The 23,742-nt window shown below is 41.9% G+C and overlaps 1 protein-coding gene across 5 annotated transcripts in view; it reads left to right on the top strand.

Annotated features, from left to right (window-relative positions):
- Window positions 1–23,742, top strand: part of AFF1 (AF4/FMR2 family member 1) — a 199,980-nt gene that overhangs the window by 7,426 nt on the left and 168,812 nt on the right. For all 5 annotated transcript variants that reach the window (XR_004383211.1, XM_032862044.1, XM_032862035.1 and 2 more), the window contains exon 2: window positions 7,076–7,149. Coding sequence is in view for 4 of the 5 variants with exons in the window: in XM_032862044.1 (XP_032717935.1) it covers window positions 7,112–7,149 (38 nt within the window). In the remaining variant the exon portion in view is untranslated. The remainder of the gene's footprint in view (window positions 1–7,075; window positions 7,150–23,742) is intronic.

Here is a 23,742-nt window from a genome sequence, read left to right as displayed (position 1 = left end):
GTTGGCTGAAGGATGTGGTTGAAGGCACAACAGTACTACATTAGCCACTATAACCAGCAAGGCCTCTTTGAGAATGTATCACTGGGCAGAGACCCAAATGATGAGAGACCCAATAAGATAGGAAGGGTTTACTTGAGTTTGGGGTAGCACCAGAGTCCTCTTGAATAAGGATTTTGAGGTGAAGAGACAGGGAAATCCATTATGGATTTCTGAACTAAGGGTGCCACATGTCATTGGAGAGCTAAAGGAACTGTGAGTGATCAGTTCAGTTTGGGGCCATGATCGGCGTGGCACAGAGTTGGGGGAGAATGCTGATGCAAACAGTGTATGATCCATGACTCACCCCTGACACATTGCCGTTACCAGGAGACTGTTAACTCCTGGAAGAATGTGTGGGGAGGGGAAGTAGACTTGACAGGGACTACTGACCAGTCCACTCTCCCTCTGGAATCTGGACCGAGTTCTTTTCCTCATTTTCTTCTTTGGGAACAGGGTCATGGTCATGGGGCTTTGAGACCTTATCTCTGTTGTCGCTGAAAAGCAACATATGAATTTCCCCAAGCATGTGCTTTGATTGGCAGGAAAATAACCAGAAAAAATGAAGGAAAAAATTTTTTTACTTGAGTTATTTTACCTGCTATTTTGGTAAGAAAAACACTTTGATATGCATGACTTTTTTTTTTTTTTAAGATTTTATTTATTTGAGATACCCCATGCGAAAGGGATGTGAGGGGTAGGGAGTGACGGTGAGGGAAAAGCAGCCTCCACTGAGCAGGGAGCTGGACCAGGGTCTCAGTGCTAGGACTGTGGCATCAAGACCCGAGCGGAAGGCACATGGTTAACCGACTGAGCCACCAAGGCTCCCGGACATTTTTACTTCTGAATAAATTTGTTGCAAGAGGGGCGCCTGGGTGGCTCAGTGGGTTAAGCCGCTGCCTTCGGCTCAGGTCATGGTCCCAGGGTCCTGGGATCGAGTCCCGCATCGGGCTCTCTGCTCAGCAGGGAGCCTGCTTCTCTCTCTCTCTCTCTGCCTGCCTCTCTGTCTACTTGTGATCTCTCTCTGTCAAATCAATAAATAAAATCTTAAAAAAAAAAAAATTTGTTGCAAGAGGCTGGAAGGACTATAGAACACCTGGCAGGGTACATTCGCAAATGAAACATATTTGTTTTTAACTTATATAAAATGTAACATAGATGTTGCTGACTTAAAAAAGCTGCTATGTATTCCTCTCCCCCTGTCCAAGCCCCAAGAGCAGCTATGTGTTGAGTGCCTCTGATGTGTCAGTGTGCTAGGCTTTTTAGCTAGGGTGTATAATTCACTCTTTTCAGTAATACTGTAAAATTTGCTACTTTCCATTTTACGGATGGGAACACTGAGGCTGGTAGGGTTTAATTTGCCAGAACTGATGTCTGTCTCACTAGAACCCATCCTCTTTTTTGCTGTACAGCCAAGTTGGTACTTTCTCTGCCTTTTTTTTTTTTTTTTTAATAGGAGGATTTTAAACTGTCTAACCCCCCCATCACATTTTGTCTTTATAATCTAGGGAAATAATATTTAAAAATGTGTGAAAACTTAAGACCTTCTGATTTCAATATTTATAGGCCAGTCCATTTTCTTCCTAGCCCCTGTATTTAGAGAAAAATGTGTTTATACAGATAATAAAGGATTCATAGCATATATAATGGATGTGCCCCTTTCCGGAGAAGTCACCAGTTACAGTTTGGTGTATGTGTGTGTACACATGTGTACACATGTGTGCGCATGTATGCAAATTTGCCTGTGTATGGTGCATAAACAAAAAGCATTTTCTTAAGCAAATTGGCTCACATTGTACGTTATACATCTTGTTTTAGATAAACGTATTCTCTTGATCTGTTGCATCTCATGATGTGTCATAATTGATTTCGCCATTTTTGTGTTGGCATGTCTTAAGTCGGTACCAGTTTTCTTAATGCTCTAAATAATATTTTATTGCACATAATCCCTTGTACACATGTGACTATATTTTTGTTTTAAGTCATTTCTAAAATTTAAATTCAGTTATTTAACATACAGTGTATTACTGGTTTCAGAGGACAGGTCTGTGATTCATCAGTCTCGTATAACACCCACTGCTCATTACATCACATGCTCCCCTTCACGTCCAGCACCCAGTTAACCATCCCTCCACTGCCCTTCCCCTCCAGCAACCCTCAGTTTGTTTCCTAAGATTAAGAGTCTCTTGTGGTTTGTTTCCCTCTCTGGTTTCCTCTTGTTTTATTTTTTTCTCTCTTCCCCTATGATACTCTGTTTTGTTTCTTAAATTCCACATATCTGTAAGATCATATGATAATTGCCTTTCTCTGATTGACTTATTTTGCTTAGCATAATACCCTCTATGCTTAGCATAATACCCATCCATGTCATTGCAAATGCTAAGATTCCATTTTTTTTTTTAAGATTTTATTTATTTATTAGAGAGATAGAGAGCACAAGTAGGCAGAGCAGCAGGCAGAGGAAGAGGGAGAAGCAGACTCTCCACTGATTAGGGATCCCGACGGGGGCGCAGTCCCAGAACCCTGGGGTCATGACCTGAGGCAAAGGCAGCCGCTTAACGGACTCAGCCACCCAGGCGCCCATACCACCTCTTCTTTATCCATTCATCTGTCAGTGGACAACTGGGCTCTTTCCATAGTTTGGCTATTGTGGGCATTGCTGCTATAAACATTCGGGTGCAGGTGTCCTTTCGGATCACTACATTTGTATCTTTGGGGTAAATGCCCAGTAGTGCAGTTGCTGGGTCGTAGGGTAGCTCTATTTTCAACTTTTTGAGGAATCTCCATACTGTTTTCCAGAGTAGCTGCACCAGCTTGCATTCCCACCAACAGTGTAGGGGGTTCCCCTTTCTCCACATCCTCGCCAACATCTCTCATTTCCTAACTTGTTAATTTTAGCCATTCTGACTGGTGTGAGGTGGTATCTCATTGTGGTTTTGATGTGTATTTCCCTGATGCCGAGTGATGTTGAGCATCTTTTCATGTGTCTGTTGGCCATTTAGATGTCTTTTTTTTTTTAATTTTTCAAAAAAGATTTTATTAATTTATTTGAATGAGTGAGACAGCGAGAGAGAGAACACAAGCAGGGGAATGGGAGAGGACGGTGCAGGCTTCCTGCCGAGCAGAGAGCCCGATGTGGGGCATGAACCCAGGACCCTGGGATCATGACCTGAGCTGAAGGCAGACACCCAACGACTGAGCCTCCCAGGCGCCCCCCATTTGGATGTCTTTTTTGGAGAAATGTATGTTCATGTCTTCTGCCCATTTCTTGATTAGATTATTTGTTCTTTGGCTATTGAGTTTGATAAGTTCTTTATGGATTTTGGATACTAGCCCTTTATCTGATAATGTCATTTGCAAATATCTTCTCTTATTCTCTTGGTTGTCTTTTGGTTTTGTTGACTGTTTTCTTTGCTGTGCAAAGCTTTTGATCTTGATGAAGTCCCAATAGTTCATTTTTGCCCTTGTTTCTCTTGCCTTTGCCGATGTTTCTAGGAAGAAGTTGCTGTGGCTGAGGTCAAAGAGGTTGCTGCCCATGTTCTACTCTTAAGATTTTGATGGATTCCTGTCTCACATTGAGGTCTTTCATCCATTTTGAGTCTATTTTGTGTATGGCGTAAGGAAATGGTCCAGTTTTGTGACCATGTTTTTGAGAAAGAGTCTTTGAAAGAGACATCTAAGCATATACTAATTGCCTTTCTTAGCAGTAGTTTATGTTAATAACTTCCTGACTACAGTAGGTCTTCATTCCAACCTAACCTAACCTTGTGGGTTGCATGGCTATCCGTACAGCTGTGTGATTCATACATCAGCACATAAACAGTCTTTCATGGGCTGACTTTGTTTTTTTTAGGGAGACATAATTGAGATAACAGTAATCGGAGGATGCAGCCTCTTTGCACCTGCCACCTGGCAAATTAAAGAATAAAGAATTTGAGTTGAATAGACAAGTTCCTGGCTGTGCCCTGGCACCGGATCCCTCAGAGAATGTTTCTTTCACTTTTTATTGTATCTACTCACCCAAGAATCTGGTGGTGAAACCCACAGGTTTGGCTGACCCCTTCAGTGTTGGACTTGTCCATCTCTAAGACAGTTAAAAAGAATAGACCTTGAAGATTTAGTTATTCATTTGAGAGAGAGAGCAAGAGCCCTTGCGTGTGTGAGACTGTGAACACATGTGAGTTGGGGGAGGGGCAGAGGGAGAGAGAATCCTCAAGCAGACTCCCCACTGAGCATGGAGCCTGATGCCGGGGCTTGATCCCAGGACTCTGAGATCAGGACCTGAGCCAAAATCAAGAGCTGCTTAATTGACTGAGCCACCCAGGTGCCCCCAAAATAGACTTTTTATTTTATTTTTTTATTAAAAAGAGTTTATCTATTGGACAGACAGTAGGCAGAGAGAGGCAGGTGGTGGTGGGGGCGGGGAGGAAGCAGGCTCCCTGCCGATCAGAGAGCCCGACGTGGGGCTCAATCCCAGGATCCTGAGATCATGACCTGAGCCAAAGGCAGAAACCCAACCTACTGAGCCACTCAGGCGCCCCCAAAATAGACTTTTTAAAGAGTGGTTTTTTGGTTCTCAGCAAAATTGAACAAAGGGTACAGACATTTCCTATAGACCTCCCTGTCTGCCCCGTACCCCCCTCCCCACCCCTGTGCACAGCCTCCCCATAACCCACATCTCCCAGCAAAGTGGTATATTAGTTACAAATGATGCATTTGCATTGACGCATCATTATCACCTAGAGCTCTAGGACCATCTTTCACTGCAGTTCTGGATGGTTTGCCCTTCATTTCCTTTTGGTCTTTGCTCAGATGTTAGAGTCTCTGATCACCCTATGTAAAATTGCAACACCTTACCTTGGTTCCTTGCTGGCACTCTACACTTTCATTTTTCTCTATAGTACCTTTTAATATTCAATATCTGTGAATTTTTCTTATGTGTCATCTTTGCTAAACTCCTATAGTTTGCAAGCTCAGCGATGGTAAATCTGTTTTCTTCACCCTTACTCTCTTTACATGGCTTAGAGTAGATGCTCAGGAAATATTTGCTGGCTTAGTGACTTAAATGAACAAATAGAACTTAGGACCATTCTCAATGTCAGTGTTCCTCCATAACCCAACCTACTTCCTCCTGCATGCCCTCTTGCTCTCCAGCAAGCCCTAGGGAGGGCACGTTTTTGGCCTACAAGCAGGTGGATGTCTTGATTGGGAGGGTCGTGTGGGAGACTGCCATCATGGACTCTTCAGTGTTGCAAAGAATAATGCTGAAATGACACACTGTTTTATTGGTCACCTGCTGTGTGCCCAGCCCTAGATGTCAAGAGAGAGAAAATGAGAGCAGCAAAACAGGTTAAGGGAGAGAAAGGGAAGGAGGAGGGAGTAATGGTGGAAAAGGGAAGGGGGGAGGAGGGTAGAGAAAGAGGGGGAAGGGAAGTAAAAGTGTGTTGGAGAGAGGGAAAGTGAGAGAAAAGGGCGATGGAGGTGGTAGGGTTGGTGGGGGGAATGATTGGGATTTCAGATGGAGAATTTAGGAAACTTGCCTAAGCCCCGGTAGGGCTACTATAGCAGGGTGGAGGAGTGTGCTACTTCAAAGCATGTATGACCCTGAAAAGCTTAGAGCTCCACTGGTGGGAGTTTAATTAGAATATTTGTAGCATCCATGTTGCATTCTTTCTTGGGGGGAGGAGACAGAGTGACAGTGATATCTACTGGTGAGGAAACATTGTGGTCAGCAAATTTAATTTCATGGAGGAGGAGATAAAAGACCTTATCAGGTGTCAGAGTAGAGCTGGACTATATGCAGTGTTTCAGCTGTAGCGGGAAGTGTAACAGTCTCTTAAACATAAGAGGCAAGCTAAAACTGTTACGAGTTCAGTGTGTTTTCATTTGTATCACATAGTTTGTTAAATCTGTACCAAGATTATTTGTAATAGATCCTTGGCCTTAAGGATGGTTGAAAAATGGAAACTATTTAAAGCAAGTTAGGAGAAGTACAGTAAATTACAAATACATACAAGAAAGGGAAAAGGAAACAGCTGGTGATAGTGTTAACCATAGAGAGAAAGGTTGTTTCTAGAGATACACAGGACAGGACCAAGGCCGTCTGCCCAGGTTGTAGAACCTTTTCTTTTTTTCTTTTTCCTTTTCTTTTCTTTTTTCTTTCTTTCTTTCTTTTTTTTTTTTTTTTAATATTTTACTTATTGGGGCGCCTGCTTCTCTGCCTGCTTGTGATCTCTGTCAAATAAATAAATAAAACCTTTAAAAAATATATTTTATTTATTTGACAGAGAGATAGTAAGTAGGCAGAGAGGCAGGCAGAGAGAGAGAGGGGGAAGCACGCTCCCTGCTGAGCAGAGAGCCCGATGTGGGGCTCGATTCCAGGACCCTGGGATCATGACCTGAGCCCAAGGCAGAGGCTTTAACCCACTGAGCCACCCAGGCACCCCTTGACTGGTACTCTTGATAGAATGCTCAAAAATAAAAATGTCTTTGGGGTTTAAGCACCTTTCAGAAGTGGAAGTCAGTTCTTACGTTTTGCCCTTATTTGGCCCACTTTTTAAAATTAGGTATTCTTACGTAAAAACCAACTGGCTGATTTCCTTTCTTTGCATACTCTTACCTTTCTACCTTTTGATTTTAGGGAGGGTGCTCACACAACCTGTTACCTCAGGCAAATCTCTTAAAACCAAGTTTCAGTTTTCCTATTTGTAAAATTACTTATTGGTATATGGGGTATTAGCATCTACCTTGCAAGTTTAATGGGCGGGGGATGTTACTTCCTTTCTTCCTCCTCATGATAAACTTGTGCACATTTATTTTTGCTGAAAGGGCTTTGAGTAGCAGCATCAAAAGTAGAAGTACATTTGGCCTTTGGTATACAGTAACTAGTTTGTTCCTGCAACTTGAGGGTTGATGAAGAACCACTTTCTAGTTCCAGTAAGAACACTGAATTCTGTTTACAGTAAGATTTTCTTGCAAGTCATGTATACCTTTGAGTGACTTATGGGCTAATATTCACAGGTTGCTTTTTCCCTTTCAGATGAGCAGACTTGTTATTTTGCACTGACGGGCAGCAATGGCGTTTACTGAAAGAGTCCAGAGCAGCAGCAGCAGGTAACGGTGAAATCCACGATTCAAAGATAGGACAATATTCAAGTTGATGATGTGTTTTTGAAAGCATAAGCTTGATCCTTTTCATTTTTATGGTGCGAGAAAATATGGGAAAATTTTCGTTTTCTCTGCATGAAGCCAAACCTGTTAGACTGGCTCCATATTTTCTTTCAGTCTAGTACTTTCTGAGCCTCCTAACTCATGTCTTTAACATATGGCTGTTATAGTCAATCAGATTCTGTGTTTAAGATCTTGGTCGGTATTACACAGCTTTGGAGAAATGAGCCACCTGTTCATGAAATCCACCTTCTCCTGAGAGCTTTGGAGGAGGGAATGCTGTCAGTTTCGTAGTACTGCTTTCAGATCTCTCTTCCTGAGGGTGCATATACAGTTAACTTTCTTCTTCGATCTCCTACGTGATCGGGGTTGGCCGAGGGGAGCCTATTAACATTCTGAAGCGGTTGTTAAGAATAACTCATTTGCTATCCAGAGGGAATTCTTAATGTCACTGATCAATTTTCATTTTTACTGTTAGATATTCAGAAACGTATTAATGTCGACTCAAGCTTACTCAATATTTCTTCAGTAACAGTTGATGGTGCCTGTAATTCTGGAAGGTCCTGTGTGGATGCTTTCCTACTTCCCTTTCTGTCTCATTTAGGAAACTCTTCCTCTATTCCAGGTGGCCCCGGGGGTACTGTTGTTAGACACGGGGCACTGTCCTCCCCCACAGAGGAAGGCATGTGACCCAGGCTGCAGCAGCCCCCGTTCTGCTGGAGCTCTGGGACGCTGTTGTCAGCTGTCTTCAGGCTTGTTCGTGATGTTCGGCTACACATAAGTTTTACATTTTTATGCAGTTAAATGTCTTGTCCTTTATGGGTTCTGGTTTTGATTGTGCTGAGAAAGGTCTTTCCAGCTCGGAGATTGTGCAAATAACGTCATGTGATCTCTGCTGGCACTTGAATGCCTTCATTTTTTGCATTTAAATCAGAACTTGTGAGCTGTTGGCCTCTGGGACAGATCTGGTCACCAGATGGGTTTTGTTTGGCCCCTCACAGTGTTCCAAAAAAAAAAAAAAAGAGATCTGCCCATGTTTTTTACATAACCATCTAGACTTCCATCTTCTCTTCAGAAATACAAGATTTAACAACACTGGGCTCCCACTGCTGCATGGTAGTGCTCGGATACCATTGGAGGGCTGCTGCTCTCTTCCTCCAGGCCAGCGCTTAGAGACTTCCAATTCAGAACTTACCAAGTGGCATGTCACCAGTGGGCTTCAGGTGTGCCCACCGAGTTCAGCCTCTCAACCTGCGGGTCAGCCAGAACTCCAGAATTCCCACCTGCTCCCTCCTGCAGACATCTCTTTGTCAGGTATTTGTCAGAAAGACTTGATGTTTAAAAAAAAAAAAAAAGGTCCGACGAGCACAGATGCTTTCTAGTTTGCTACAGTTTCCACACTATTGGGCTCACCATTTACTTTACTGCTTGGCTCCCTTCATTTGTGACCCATGTGAGATCTTAGACTTTAACATTTAAAAAAATTTTTTTTGATTATTTATTTATTTATTTGACAGACAGTGATCACAAGTAGGCAGAGAGGCAGGTGGAGAGAGAGGAGGCAGAGAGAGGAGGAAACAGGCTCCCTGCTGAGCAGAGAGCCCCATGTGGGGTGGGGGGATTCGGGGCTGGATCCCAGGACTCTGGGATTATGACCTGAGCTGAACGCAGAGGCTTTAACCCACTGAGCCGTCCAGGCACCCCTACATTTTTAAAATTTTTAATGAATATTAAAGTTAGTTCACTATTCCATGTGGGACTTGAACTTACACCCTGAGATCAGGAGTCACATGCTGTACTGACTGAGACAGCCAGGTGCCCCAGATCTTAGACTTTTTAATATTTTGATCTGTCTGTAATTAATTTTAGTGTCCAGTGTGTGCTATAAATTTCCATATTAGTAGGAGAATGAGAAGTCCAAGGGATATTAGGGACCCATTTTTTATTTTTATTTCATACTATTTTTTTTAAGATTTTATTTATGTACTTGACACACAGGGAGAGGTCACAAGTAGGCAGAGACACAGGCAGAGAGAGAGGGGGAAACAGGCTCCCTACTGAGCAGAGAGCCAGATGCTGAGCTTGATCCCAGGACCCTGAGATCAGGACCTGAGCTGAAGGCAGAGGCTTAACCCACTGAGCCACCCAGGTGCCCAACTTATTTAATGTTTTATTTTAATTTTTTAAAGATTATTTATTTATTTATTTATTTGACTGAGAGAGAGAGAGAGAGAGAGATATCACAAGTAGGCAGAGAGGCAGGCAGAGAGAGAGGGAAGCAGGCTCCCTGCTGAGCAGAGAGCCTGATACAGGGCTCGATCCTAGGACTGTGGGATCATGACCTGTGCCAAAGGCAGAGGCTTTAACCCACTGAGCCACCCAGGCTCCCCTTATTTAATGTTTTAAAAGATGTATTTATTTGAGAAAGAGCATGCATGAACACGTGAACTGGGGGAGGGGCAGAAGCAGAGGGAGAGAGGGAGTCTCAAGCAGATTCCTTGCTGAGAGGGGAGCCCAATACGGGGCTCAATCTCAAGACCCTGACATGATCTGAGCTTGAAATCAAGTCAGATGCTTAGCCAACTGAGCCACCCAGGTGCCCCAGGAGCCATTTTTTTTTTTTTTAAGCAAAAGTCTAGCCAGTTGTTTCAATATAATTTATTAAATCTTTTCTCCACTAATTTGAGTGGTGCATCTTAATTCCATCATGTTCCTGAGTCTTTTTTTTTTTTTTTTAAGATTTTATTTATTTATTTGACAGAGAGAGAGACAGGGAGGGAGGGAATAGTAGCTGGGGGAGTCTGGGAGGGAGAAGCAGGCTTCCTGCCAAGCAGGGAGCCCAATACCTAGCTCGATCTCAGGATCCTGGGATCATGACCTGAGCCAAAGGCAGACGCTTAACAACTGTGAACCATCCAGGTGCCCCATATTCTTGAGTCTTCTGTTGGACTCTTTTGTTCCATTGGTTGTTTCTTCTGGCAATGATGCCCTACTGTTTCACTGTATTTCCATAGATTTTAATATTCAGGTACTTCTTTTCATTACTTTTTGTTTTTAGAATTTTTATATTCACATCTGATTACATTTCCATGTTTCCTCTGAAGTCATTAGTCCTTTTCCAATTTATTTATTTGATTTTTTAAATTAATTTTTAATTTTTTTTATCATTAGGCCTTTCCTAGAAAAATGTTGGCATTTTGACTCGGGTTCCTTTGAATTTCATCAATTAGGAAGACTTGAAGTCTATAGCATATTAAAACTGGGTCTTCCTACCAAGGAATCTAAGTATCAGAATGGTGAACTTTTAAGAGGATGAAGAAATTTTAAATTTCAACTGTAAGATTTTTGTGGGCATTTGATTTTTTAAAAATTTCTATGTAATTTTCTATATAATTTGCATCCTATATAAATTCTGGTAACATAATCAAGTATAATAAGCTATTATCAGTGGCAAGATTAAAAAGTATTTTGGGGTGCCTGGGTTGTTCAGTCGTTAAGCGTCTGCCTTCGGCTCAGGTCATGATCTCAGGGTCCTGGGATCGAGTCCCACATTGGGCTCCCTGCTTGGTGGAAAGCCTGCTTCTCCCTCCCCCACCTCCCCTGCGTGTGTTCCCTCTTTCGCTGTGTCTGTGTCTCTCTCTGTCAAATAAATGAAGTCTTTAAGAAAAACAAATAAATAAAAAAATTATTTTGTATTATTTACATATGTTTGCTATTGTTAATAATTATTAGGAAGGGTAAATGGCGTTTATAGTAACATTCTGGCAGTTATAGAACCAGTTTTATTTTTTCGACTCATGGCCTCCCTGATGTGCTCCTTTTAGTTTTAATACCCAGTACAAGTGATAAAGCTAGGGGAAGTCCTCAGTGGAGCTCAATTTTTAATATATATCAATAGCTCACTGTTTAAATGTTTAATCATGACAGGTTAATTTTTCAGTAGTCCAGAGAAAAAGAAACCATCAGATTCATGAGGAACCGGTCCAGGGCTAGCTCGTACTTGAAGGGAAACAGATGTGTATTGAGTATGCGACTCTAATTGTTCAAACTAAATAAAAGTCTGAGTGTGAGCCCTTACTTTGCTCAGGGCTATCACAAGTCATAAGCGTGGGCAGAATATTAATGTCATGTGTAAAGATAATATTTGTTTTAGTCCTGATTAATAATAGGCTTATTCTCTGATTTATAGATTTATCAAATGTTAGACACTAGTGAATCTCACCTCACTTATATTTACCCCCACCTTCCTTTTCCTCCCCTTTCTTTTTGTTCTTTCTAAAAATTGTTATTGGTATATAACAAACTGAATAGGGCAGACATTATTAGTACAGTTCAGTGCGTTTTCACAAAGTGAACACACTTGTGTAGCCCATCAAGTGACAATACCAGCTTTCTAGAAGCCTCCTCTTGTCCCCTCACAGCTACTAACTCCCTCAAAGGCTGCCACTGTTCTGACTTTAACAGCTTGAATTTGTTTAAATTTAATCGTATCGTATACTTTTTATGTTTTCTATTCAGTTGTGATGTTTGTTATTTTTATCCTATTTCATAAATTTAAGTATCTTTAACTTTTAAATATTTCAGTGTATTTTATTTTTTTTTAAAGATTTTATTTATTTATTTGATAGAGGTCACAAGTAGTCAGAGAGGCAGGCAGAGAGAGAGGAGGAGGCAGACTCCCTGCTGAGCAGAGAGCCCAACTGGGGGGTGGGGGCTCCATCCCAGGACCCTGGGATCATGACCTGAGCCGAAGGCAGAGGTTTTAACCCACTGAGCCACCCAGGTGCCCCATCTCAGTGTATTTTATACTAAACTACTATGTTAGGTATATTTTATATAGTCTGTAGTAAATATTTTTGTTTCTTTCTTTTGTACTTGTCCACAGGCTCATATGATGATATAATTATCCTTACTCTTTCTTCCTTCCTCTTCCACCCTCCAACTCTTAGCTCTGCTTTTAGTTTTAAAGATTTTATTTATTTATTTGACAGAGAGAGATCACAAGTAGGCAGAGAGGCAGGCAGAGAGAGGTGGAGGCAGGCTCCCCGCAGAGCAGAGAGCCCGACGCGGGGCTCGATCCCAGGACCCTGGGATCATGCCCCGAGCCTAAGGCAGGGGCTTAACCCACTGAGCCACCCAGGCGCCCCTGCTTTTAGTTTTAAATAGTCCACATGTCATGTGTAAAGATAATATTGATAATATTGATAATATTGATAGCACATTTCATTTTATAATTGTACCTTAAGAGCTTTGTCTCTAAATTGATAATATAAGTTTGAAAAATCAATAGCCCTATTTATGTTATTTTCACCAGGAAGCAAAATAGGGTTTAGGGTTTCATTTAGTATTTCATATAGGATCATATTTCATATGGGCTCAAAGTTATCACAGGTACCACTTGAAAGAGAAGGTTCACTTTGGTCAGGACAGATCAGTTCTTTAGCTGAGTAAATTGTTCAGATTCATGCCACATTTTAAACTGCTTCATCTTTGGTGTTTTCATTTTTCCTGGAGTTTTTAGTTACTTTTCTTTTTCCTTATTGAGAGAATGTGGCTTCTTGCCATTTCACCTGTCTGTTTCCCTTCTTACCCTTATTACTCTTACTTATTGATTGAAATGTCTCATTTCCTTCTTGGAATCCTGAAACTAAAGTTAATTTTTACAAAGTGCCTACTAAATTACATTCTTCTGAAACTGGGCCCAGGTAAGTGAAGCCAGAGAGTACAACTGCGATATATTTTGGGAAAATGTTACTTGGTGATGGGTGGAAAACATGAAGGTAGGACAGAAGAATGAAAGTAATTTTATTTCAGGCTCCACCACCAGATTTGTGGGACACGTTTTTAGTGTTTTCTGCCGTTAAGAGCAGGTACTTTTTATACATATTTTAGGAAATCTGCCAAGATATGGTTTTCAGTATTTGGGAAGATTTGAAAGATTGAGTTTTGTGAGTGCTGAGTTGTACTATAGTACTGTGCTGTTGGAAGCTCTCCTTCCCCAGGAGAGTCTGAAATAATGTTTAACTCTCCTGATTGAGGAGAGTCCTCAATTAGGAAGGAAGCTACAAGGTGTTAAGCCGATTAACACCTATTATATGGACAGATTTTCTTTCTGTGAGTAAATCAGGGGCCTAACTTCCAGATGCTTACTAGAGAGATTAATGGCTGTTTGCCGTGTTTTCCTGGAACAGTGATTGGCCTGGGCATTGTAAATAATCCACACCTGGATTGTGAACTGGGGAACCAGGAAGGTTTCCTGTGTTTGCCAAGCAAGTCGTTTAAGGCCTGATTTACAAGTGCGGTAATGTTTCCTCTATAGAACTCATACTGCATCCCTTTATTTTAGAAAATGGTTCCTAATCATTAAGTTTGTGACATTGTCAGAAGTAGTATTGAAGATAAGTCCCGCAGTTTGAGGGGTTTAGAAGAGTTTAGCTTCAGGCTTATCCCAGACCTGAGGAAATCTTTTTCAGAAATACTTATCTCCCAAAGGGATGGTTAAATTTGGGGGGAGGGAGGCTAAACTGTCAAAGTACTGCATAATTTCCTCCAGTAAAATCCAGTTGAGCTAGTATTACATCTGTGATAGGGCAAGCCGGAGTGTGGGACCCTGCGGTGGGATAGCTATTTTTAGATCTGTGGCATGTTGGTTACTAGGGCAAATCGCTCAACTTTTAAAGCCTCATTAAAATGGGGATAAGAAAAAAAAATGGGGATAAGAAGAAGAATGTGTGTAAAGTGCTTATCGTAGGACCTCCTGCAATGTAAATCCTGAGTGAATTATTAATGCCACCACTTTGGCAATGATAGTAGAATGGTGGATTTCAAGAGAGTCAGAAGCTTCCTTAATTCTGAGGGGAAAGGCTTTGTTCAGAGGCAACTCTTTGGATAGAAGAGATTGTTTTGTGAGCTACTCCAGGAATAGCATTTGTACAAAGAAGAATCATAGAGGAAACAGACCTTTAAGAACAAAACACAGAGTGTGTTTATTTGCAGAGCATGTGGATACACTTAAAAGTTTTACTGTGGTCTATTTTACATTTAATACTGGCAGCGGGATTGTCCTAAATCACACACAGAGTATAAGAAAACACGGCTGCGTGGTATTTTCTTTTCTACAAGTAGCATCATCTTTATATATTAAAGAAACAAAAACAAAGAAATGCTTTATGGAGGTATAATTTACACGCCATTTTAAGTATGCAATTTAATGATTTTTAGTAAATTTGCTGAGTTGTGCAGTCATTTCTACAGTCCATTTTCAGAATTGCTCTCCCAGTAGATGCAGCTGCCTGCTTCCTACCCCAGCCCCAGGCACCTTTTAATCCACTTAATCGTTTTGCCTGTTCTGAACATTACCTATAAATACAGTCATATAATACGGGTTTGTGTGTGTGTGTGTGTGTGTGTGTGTGTGACTGGCTACTTTGACTTAGTGTAAAGTTTTCAAGACTCATCCATGTTGTGTAGTATGTGTCAATATTTCATTCTTTTTTGTTTGCCAAATAATCCGTTGTATGGCTATACCAATGTTTTATTTACTCCTCACCAATTGATGGACATTTGGGTTGTATCTACTTTTTGGCTATTATGGATAATATTGCACATATGTTTTCATTTCTTTTGGATAGATATAGAAGTGGGATTGCTTTCTTGTAACATAGAGTCATGTTTAGAGTCACCTTTATTTTTTTATTTTTGAAGATTTTATTTGAGAGAAAGTAAGCATGAAAGAGGGGAGGGGAGGGAGAGGAGGAGCGAGGAGCAGACACCCTGGGGAGTGGTGGGGCAGTGAGCAGGGGAGCCCAACGCAGAACTCCATTCTGGGACTCCTGGATCATGACCTCAGCCAAAGGCAGACACTTCACCAACTGAGCCACCGAGGCGCCCTAGAGTCATCTTTAGATTATTCTAGGTTCCGGTTCACTGTGCTGGTGGGTCAGTTTCAGATTCATTTGCATGTGGTTTTTCTCTTTGCCTTCAGCCCTGAGCTGTGCTAATGCTGAGAGCTGGAAGAGAATGGATTAATATTGTTTACTGCCTTCTAATGGATACTAGTCTAAGTTGATTTTAGGTGACACTTTGGTCTGTGGTGATAGATAAGGTGGGCATTGAGTTAAACTGTTTAGGATTACACTATTTTTTTTTAAGATTTTATTTATTTATTTGACAGACAGAGATCACAAGTAGGCAGATGGGCAGGCAGAGAGAGAGGAAGGTAAGCAGGCTCCCCACCAAGCAGAGAGCCCGACGATGCGGGGCTTGATCCCGGGACCCCGGGACCCCAGGACTGTGACCCAAGCCGAAGGCAGAGGCTTCAACCCACTGAGCCACCCAGCTGCCCTGGATTACACCATCTTTATAGGGATCCTAAGTTTATGGTATCCTGATTTGCAGAAGAATCTTTTCCTTCTTTCTGGGAGGCTTCAATGATGATAATCCTTTTTTTCCGAGAGCTGTAGCAGTTAGCCTCTTTAAGAATCTATGGAACAGGGCTAGGAAGAAGAGAATTTTTGTTCCAGGTTTCTGTGGTTTCTAGAAGCCTGGAGGACATTATTTCGGAATCAGAGTCTTGTTTTCTGTAGCTCATGATAACCCTGTAAAAGTGGTCAGATTAGATGGTAATCGGCCTCCGTGTACTGGAGAGGAAGCAAAGGCCTGGAGAAGTTAATAGCTGAACGTGTGAATCAGACTCCGGGAAATGCTGGGGGCAAGTAGTTTGTTTGGGTTGGGAAATTCTTAAATTACTACACAGAATAACATTTAACATGTGAGGGACTGTGCAGTTGCATTTCGGCTCTTGACCAACAAGTTCAGATATCTTCATCAGACGATGCCTTTTTTATAAAGTGCAGTGCACACTGCCACCATTTTTGTTGCTAAAGTTGTAGATGCTGGATTGTGTATGTTAATGTAAGTAAGATGTTCATAGATATAAGGAGACCCTGTCTTATTAAAGCTACGAGAAGCATGAGGTCATCCAGGACTTCGTGTTAAGAAGAGAGAGTTTAAAGGCAGGGAGGAAAAGAAATCTTGTGCATTGAAGCAGCAATAAAGAAATAATATTGGCTCTGTTTGGCCTTGGTAATCTAATTTAGTATGGACTTAATCATAGTTCTTGCTTACTCTTTTCCTTTTCTCTCCTTTGCTTTAAAAGAAAATTTTCAAATAAAAATTTAAAGACATTTTTTCATAGAAGTATTCAGACATTACTTTTTAAAAATTTATTTATTTATTTATTTGATAGAGAGAGAGAGAAAGACAGCAAGAGAAGGAAGTAAAGCAGGGGGAGTGGGAAAGGGAAAACAGGCTTCCTGCGGAGCAGGGATCCTGATGTGGGGCTCCATCCCTGGACCCTAGGATCATGACTTGAGCTGAAGGCAGACACTTAAACGACTGAGCTGAGCCACCCAGGCATCCCTATTCAGACATTAACCTTTTCGCATATTTAACATTTCTCAGTATTTTGCTACACTTGAGAAATCTATCCTTTGTCTTTTTTTAATTTTTCTTCTTTGCTGAAGTGTTTTAAAGTAAATCTCAGGCATTTGGTTTTTTTTTTTGTTTGTTTTTTTTTTAATTTATTTGACAGAGATCACAAGCAGGCAGAGAGGCAGGCAGAGAGAGGAAGGAAAGCAGGCTCCCTGCTGAGCAGAGAGCATGATGCGGGCTCGATCCCAGGACCCTGGGATCATGACCCAAGCCGAAAGCAGAGGCTTTAACCCACTGAGCCACCCAGGCGCCACGGCATCTGTTTTTTTGTTTCTGTTTTTGTTGTTTTTTTAATCCAGAAAATGTATTTTATTGCTGTGATCCCTTTGGGTAATCAACACATAACACTAAAATGATTGCTAAGGATAATCATCTACTTTTATTTTTGTCACAAACAGTATCTTTTTTTTTTTAATTATTTTTATTAACATAATGTATTATTTGCCCCAGGGGTACAGGTCTGTGAATCATCAGGTTTAGACATTTCACAGCACTCAGCATAGCACATACCCTCCCCAATGTCCATAACTCAACCACCCTATCCCTACTGTCCCACCTCCAGCAACCCTCAGTTTGTTTCCTGAGATTAAGAGTCTCTTATGGTTTGTGTCCCTCCCGATCCCATCGTGTTTCATTTTTTTCTTCCCTACGCCTCATAACCCCCTGCCCTGTCTCTCACATTCCTCGTATCAGAGAGATCATATGATAATTGTCTTTCTCTGATTGACTTATTTTGCTAAGCATAATATCCTCTAGTTCCATCCACATTGTTGCAAATGGCAAGATTTCGTTTCTTTTGATAGCTGCATAGTATTCCATTGTGTATATATATCACATCTTCTTTATCCATTCATCTGTTGATGGACATCTAGGTTCTTTCCATAGTTTGGCTATTGTGGACATTGCTGCTATAAACATTCGGGTGCATGTGCCCCTTCAGATCACTACCTTTGTATCTTTAGGGTAAATACCCAGCAGTACAATTCCTGGGTCATAGGGTAGCTCTATTTTCAACTTTTTGAGGAATCTCCATGCTGTTTTCCAGAGTGGTTGCACCAGCTTGCATTCCCACCAACAGTGTAAGAGGGTTCCCCTTTCTCCGCATCCTCGCCAGCATCTGTCATTTCCTGACTTGTTAATTTCAGCCATTCTGACTGGTATGAGGTGGTATCTCATTGTGGTTTTGATTTGTATTTCCCTGATGCCAAGTGATGTGGAGCACTGTTCCATGTGCCTGTTGGCCATCTGGATATCTTCTTTGCAGAAATGTCTGTTCATGTCTTCTGCCCATTTCTTGATTGGATTATTTGTTCTCTGGGCGTTGAGTTTGATCAGTTCTTTATAGATTTTGGTTACTAGCCCTTTATCTAATAGGTCATTTGTGAATATTTTCTCCCATTCTGTCAGTTGCCTTTTGGTTCTGTTGACTGTTTCCTTTGCTGTGCAAAAGCTTTTGATCTTGTTGAAGTCCCCATAGTTCGTTTTTGCCCTTGCTTCCCATGCCTTGGCGATGTTTCTAGGAAGAAGTTGCTGTAGCTGAGGTCGAAGAGGTTGCTGCCTGTGTTCTCCTCAAGGGTTTTGATGGATTCCTGTCTCACATTGAGGTCTTTCACCCATTTGGAGTCTATTTTTGTGTGTGGTGTAAGGAAATGGTCCAGTTTCATTCTTCTGCATGTGGCTGTCCAATTTTCCCAACACCATTTGTTGAAGAAACTGTCTTTTTTTCCATGGGACATTCTTTCTTGCTTTGTCGAAGATTAGTTGACTATAGAGTTGAGGGTCTATTTCTGGGCTCTCTATTCTGTTCCATTGATCTATGTGTCTGTTTTTGTGGCAGTACCATACTGTCTTGATGATGACAGCTTTGTAATAGAGCTTGAAGTCTGGAATGGTGGGGATGGGGGTGGGAGGTACGGACTGCTTGTAGAATTGAGTTGACTCTATGTGATCTACTTTGTGGATTTATCTGTTTAACTCTTAATGTTTTTAACTTGTTCTTGTGTGTCAGTGGTTTTCAACCAGGAATAATTCTCCCCCTACGCAGGATTGGGGGGACATTTGACAACATCTGAAGAGATTTTTAGTTGTCAAAATCCAGTGGGTCCAGGACAGGAGTGCTGCTAAATATCCTGCAGTGCACAGGATGGCCCGCACTACAAGGAATTTTCTGGCTCCAAATGTCAGCATTGCTGAGGTTGACAATCCCTGTGGTTCTATCCTGGGTATTTCCTGTAGAATGGAAGTTAGCTGTAAAGCTCAGTTAGAGTCAAGATAAGTCTTTTTGCTAAAAATAGTTGGATAGTGCAACAGTGCTGGTGTTGTTCTGTGTTTTGATCTGGGTGCCGGTTACAAGAGTATGTTTCTGTGAAATGCATTTGTGAACTGTGCACTTTTAAAAAATTGAAATATAATTAACATGCAGTGTTACTAGTTTGAGGTGTACAATATAATGACTCAACAATTCTGTACATTACTCAGTGCTCATCACAGAACTCTACTCTTTATCCCCTTTATCTAGTTCACCCCTCCTCCCTTCACCTCCCCTCTGGCAACCACCGGTTTGTTCTCTGTGTTTAAGAGTCTAGGTTTTTGAGGTGCCTGGGTGGCTCAGTGCCTGGGGTCCAGCCTTGTTTGGGGCTCCCTGCTCCGCGGCAAGTCTGTTCTCTCTCTCTTCCACTGCCCCTGCTTGTGTTCCTTCTCTTGCTGTGTCTCTCTGTCAAATAATTAATTAAAATCTTAAAAAAAAAAAAAGAGTCTGGGTTTTCTTTGCCTCTTTTATTCTTTGTTCATTTGTTTTGTTTCTTAAATTCCACATGAGAGAAATCATACAGTATTTGTCTTTCTCTGACAGACTTCACTCAGCGTTAGGTCCCTAGGTCCATTCATGTTGCAAATGGCAGCAGGAGCTGTATACATTTTAAATGTATGTTATATTCTAATTTTTAAGGTTTACTTGACAAATCCTTATTAGTCATGCTGTGTATTTTTGACTACGCTGTTGGATACTTAGATATGTTAAGAAATCTTTAAATCCTCTTCCCTTTTAAACTTCCTTAATACTCCATTCCATTTACTGCCAGAGAATGACAAAGATGGCTTAAAACAGATGTCTCGTGACCCAGTTATTGGGATGGTCGAACGTCTGTTATGGCCAAGCCAGGTATTTTTCTCATTCTGGATCATTGCCCTGAGGGAGAGAACACCTTAAAAAAATGGGTTAATAAGCTAAGTCACTCGGTCTTTGTCTAAAAGCTTAAAGGAGAGAGAGAAAGTCCCTCCAAAGGGGATGGTTTCAAGAGAGAAGGTCGCCTTTTGTGAGCAGTGGAATTTGGGCATTTGGGGCCGAAAGAACCAGCAAAGGTTGGGAATTCATTAGGGATGTGCTGGGAATCCTTTCTAGAAAGTCGTCTTAAAGCCAGCTTCTCTCCCCCCATCTCTGATAAATCATTGGAAGGAAAGGCAATGAATTTTTTCTGACAGTTGGTTCTTGCTGGGGCTGGGGCTTCGTTTGCAAATGAAAGGAGTGCTGTTGGAGTAGTTGAAATCACAATGGGCCTTGACTCTTTTCACATCAAAGTGTAAGAGAATCTCCAGGGGTGATAAATGGGGACTGCTGGACTCATTACTTGTAAACAAAGCTGAGGGGTGAGCTCTCCCATTTTTTTTTTTTAATTAAAAGAAAACAGGGTTTCCTAGTGCTGAGTGTGGGGTTGCTCCTCATTGGAATTCTGACTGTTCACACTGAAGAAGATTTCTGATAAGGTCACGAGGAGGCTGCCGAGGTTACTCTGGGTTGGCTGTGACTCTCAAATAAGGGATAAATGTGCCCGGTTCCAGATGGCCTCGTGGGTCCTCCTCCAGGATGGAGATCTGAGAGCACTGGGTTCGAAGATGTGCTTGTTGCCCTAAGGGGACCAAGGCAGATTTCTTGACCTCTGTACCTCCGAGGTGGTTAAGGGCTTAGACACTTCCTTTTCCCACCCAACCTCAAGGAAAAAACTCCCTGAGTCCCGTGTGGCACAGAAAGAGGCCAGTTTTCAAGTGAATCCTCAAAACTTTGTAAAGAAGTCCAAAGGCTGTTGTTTTCAGTTTTACTTTTAAAGGTGAAAGTTCTATTCCTTTTTTATTTGTGTAGTGCAGGGCTTTGCATGCGATGGAATAATCTAGCATGTTATAGAATCAAAGCCCAAATAAATATTAATAAATCCAGCCCCGCAGAGTTGAAGGTCCACCTTTGGTAAACTCCCTCCCTTGTGTACTCAACTCCCCATCAAGCTTATCTCTTGCTGGGTTTTCACCTGGCTCCTTTGTTAGTTAGTTTAAGCTCCAACCAGATGTTAAATTGAAGGTCAGAGACTGCTCTTTGTAACTCCAGTGGAACTCGCCCGGCACCCAGGACTTCTAACGTGTTTACTGACTTTCCAGATGTTTGGTAATCGCCTTCTGAGTGTATCTTCCAAACAAGTGGTACGACTTGAGAAAGGAACAGAGGTCACAGCTGGAGGGGAGCAAGCAGGTCCCTGGATGGTGGGTAGAGAAGCAGTCCTCCAGCCCGGCTGATTCAACCAGAGATAAGAGTCTTGGAGGCCACCAGAATCTGATACCGGAATGCTGAGCCTGTGGGAGACGCTTCCCTTAGCATTGCCTTTGTGAGCTCAGATGCCAGGAATGGCTAAGGTTTGAGGAGCACAGAGACCAGAATTTGTGCTAATATGTCTTTATTTGATAGGCATGATTTCATTTCAATCTCGGTTTCCTGTGAGGGTGTATTTTACAGATGAAAAAAGGCAAGGAGACGCTCACTGACCGGTTGGTGGTTGATACTCCGGCTGCCTTCCTTTTATCACCAGACCCTGTGCCCTTAACCCCCTGGTCCATGTTGTCTTGGCAGAAGCTTGTGGCAAGGAAGCACGTTCTGAGCTCTGATTTGACACTCTGAGGCTTGGGCCAGAGATCTTCTGGAGCAGACTGTTGCTTTTCTGACACCATGAAGGAGTATTACATCAAAGGCTGTTCCTGGGACAGTGTGTCGACCTGGCTTCACTAGTTACAGAAACATGCATCCAGAGCTGGTTTCTTAACATTGAGATGTAGACGGTGGAGAAGGGCCAAGAAAGAAGGGGTAGTGCTGGGTGACAGATGAGCCAACGGCAGGAAAAAGATGAATTGAGGGACAGAGGTGGTGCCCAGCCTAGGATAAGTTCCGATCTCCCTAGCTCGCCTCTAGCGAAGCTGCTGTCGTCCTCCTGGTGAGATGGTGTGTGCTGTCTTGGAGGGCACCTCGCGGTCTGTAGAGCATGGCACAGATGTCAGGTGGTGGCCTGGTAATAAATCAACGTCTTAACGGTTAAAAGTTGTAGCAGTTCTCATTTCAGATTATCTTTTCAACATCCGGTGAGACTTAGTTTCCTCCAGTGTGCGCGTGATGACTGAGATAGGGAACTGTCCTTAAGAATGGAGGTGTTGATTTGACAAGATATTTCATAAATGAGAGCCAAGACTATATCTTGTCTAAAAACTATGTTTAAATATATGTGCTAGCTTGTAAAAAAGAAACAAAAACAAAAGACGAGAGCGTAGGCAACGAGGGGAATGAGAGGGGAGGATATTTGGAACAGTTCTTAGTGTGTTACTTTTCCTTTCTGTCCCCATGTCCTCAACCTACAGTAGTGACCAGGTGAGTGGAGGTCTTACTGAGCCCACTGAGAGTCTGCCATTGATTTTCACCTGGAGGCAGCTGAAATTTAAGGGAAAAAGTTTGCTTTAAAATCCGTTAGACCTGAGCTTGAATTCTCGCCCCACTAGATTGTGTAATGTTGGGCAGTTTACTTAACCTCTCCAAACCCCACTTCCTTCATCTGTAAAATAAGAATAATGATGTGAGGCACCTGTCTGGCTCAGTCAGGAGAGCACACGACTCCTAATCTTAGGGTCGTGAGTTCAAGCCCCATGTTGGGCATGGAGCCTACTTAAAAAAAAAAAAAAGAATGACGAGAGATACTGTATTTTTTAAAATCTAGCAGTGTGCCTGCAACGAGTCAGTATTTAATAAATGTTAATTTGTTTCCCTTTCTGTTGACCTACCTTTGAGAATTTTAGTGTACAGGGCCTAGAGAATTTGTACTCTGATGTTCCTAAAGCACCTTTAGAGTTTAAAAGCCTGGGCTCCCCTGGGCACTGTTTGGGAAGTAGGCCTGCTGTGCTCTTGAGATCCAGCTCTGGAACACCTGGTCAGTGACAGGGGTCTGGCCGTGTGGCAGTGTGTGACCTGCCTAATCACATGTTCCTGCAAACTGTGGGCTCAGGTGATTGACATTGATTTTTTTTTTTTTTTTTTTTTAAAGTATATGGGCTGCTTAAGTGAGCATGAGAATGGTTTTTGTTGCTGTGGGATTTATATTACTGAGCGTTTGGGTAATTCCTAAATGGTAGGTAACACTTCTCATTCATGTCTCAATAAAATCCTCATTTCATATTTCCTGTTAAAATGTTACATTAAGAATATAGTTTAGGGGACACCTGCGTGGTTCAGTTGGTTAAGCAACTGCCTTCGGCTCAGGTCATGATCCCCGAATCCCCGGATCAAATCCCACATCGGGCTCCCAGCTCCATGGGGAGCCTGCTTCTCCCTCTGACCTTCTCCCCTTTCATGTGCTTTCTCTCACTGTCTCTCTCTCAAATAAATAAATAAATAATCTTAAAAAAATATATATATATATATAGTTTAGGATATCCATCAAGATAAGTATGCCTAATTATGTAGAGAGGATATTTAATAATACTTTTTAACCTTTTTATTTTAAGGAAATATTTTCTTTGGGTTAGTTTTATTTTATTTTTTTAAGATTTTATTTATTTATTTGACAGAGAGAGACAGTGGGAGAGGGAACCCTAGTAGCGGGAGTGGGAAAGGGAGAAGCAGGCTCCCCCCAAGCAGAGAGCCCGATGGGGGGCTCAATCCTAGGACCCCGGAATCATAACCCTAGCTGAAGGCAGATGCTTAACGACTAAGCCACCCAGGAGCTCCTGGGTTAGTTTGATTTTAAA

The sequence above is a fragment of the Lontra canadensis genome, unplaced genomic scaffold, assembly GCF_010015895.1.
Source record: "Lontra canadensis isolate GAN:19392208 unplaced genomic scaffold, GSC_riverotter_1.0 scaffold1, whole genome shotgun sequence".
Lineage (NCBI taxonomy): Eukaryota > Metazoa > Chordata > Mammalia > Carnivora > Mustelidae > Lontra > Lontra canadensis.
Note: the sequence above shows the minus strand (reverse complement) of the source record. Positions and strands in the feature narration are given on the sequence as shown.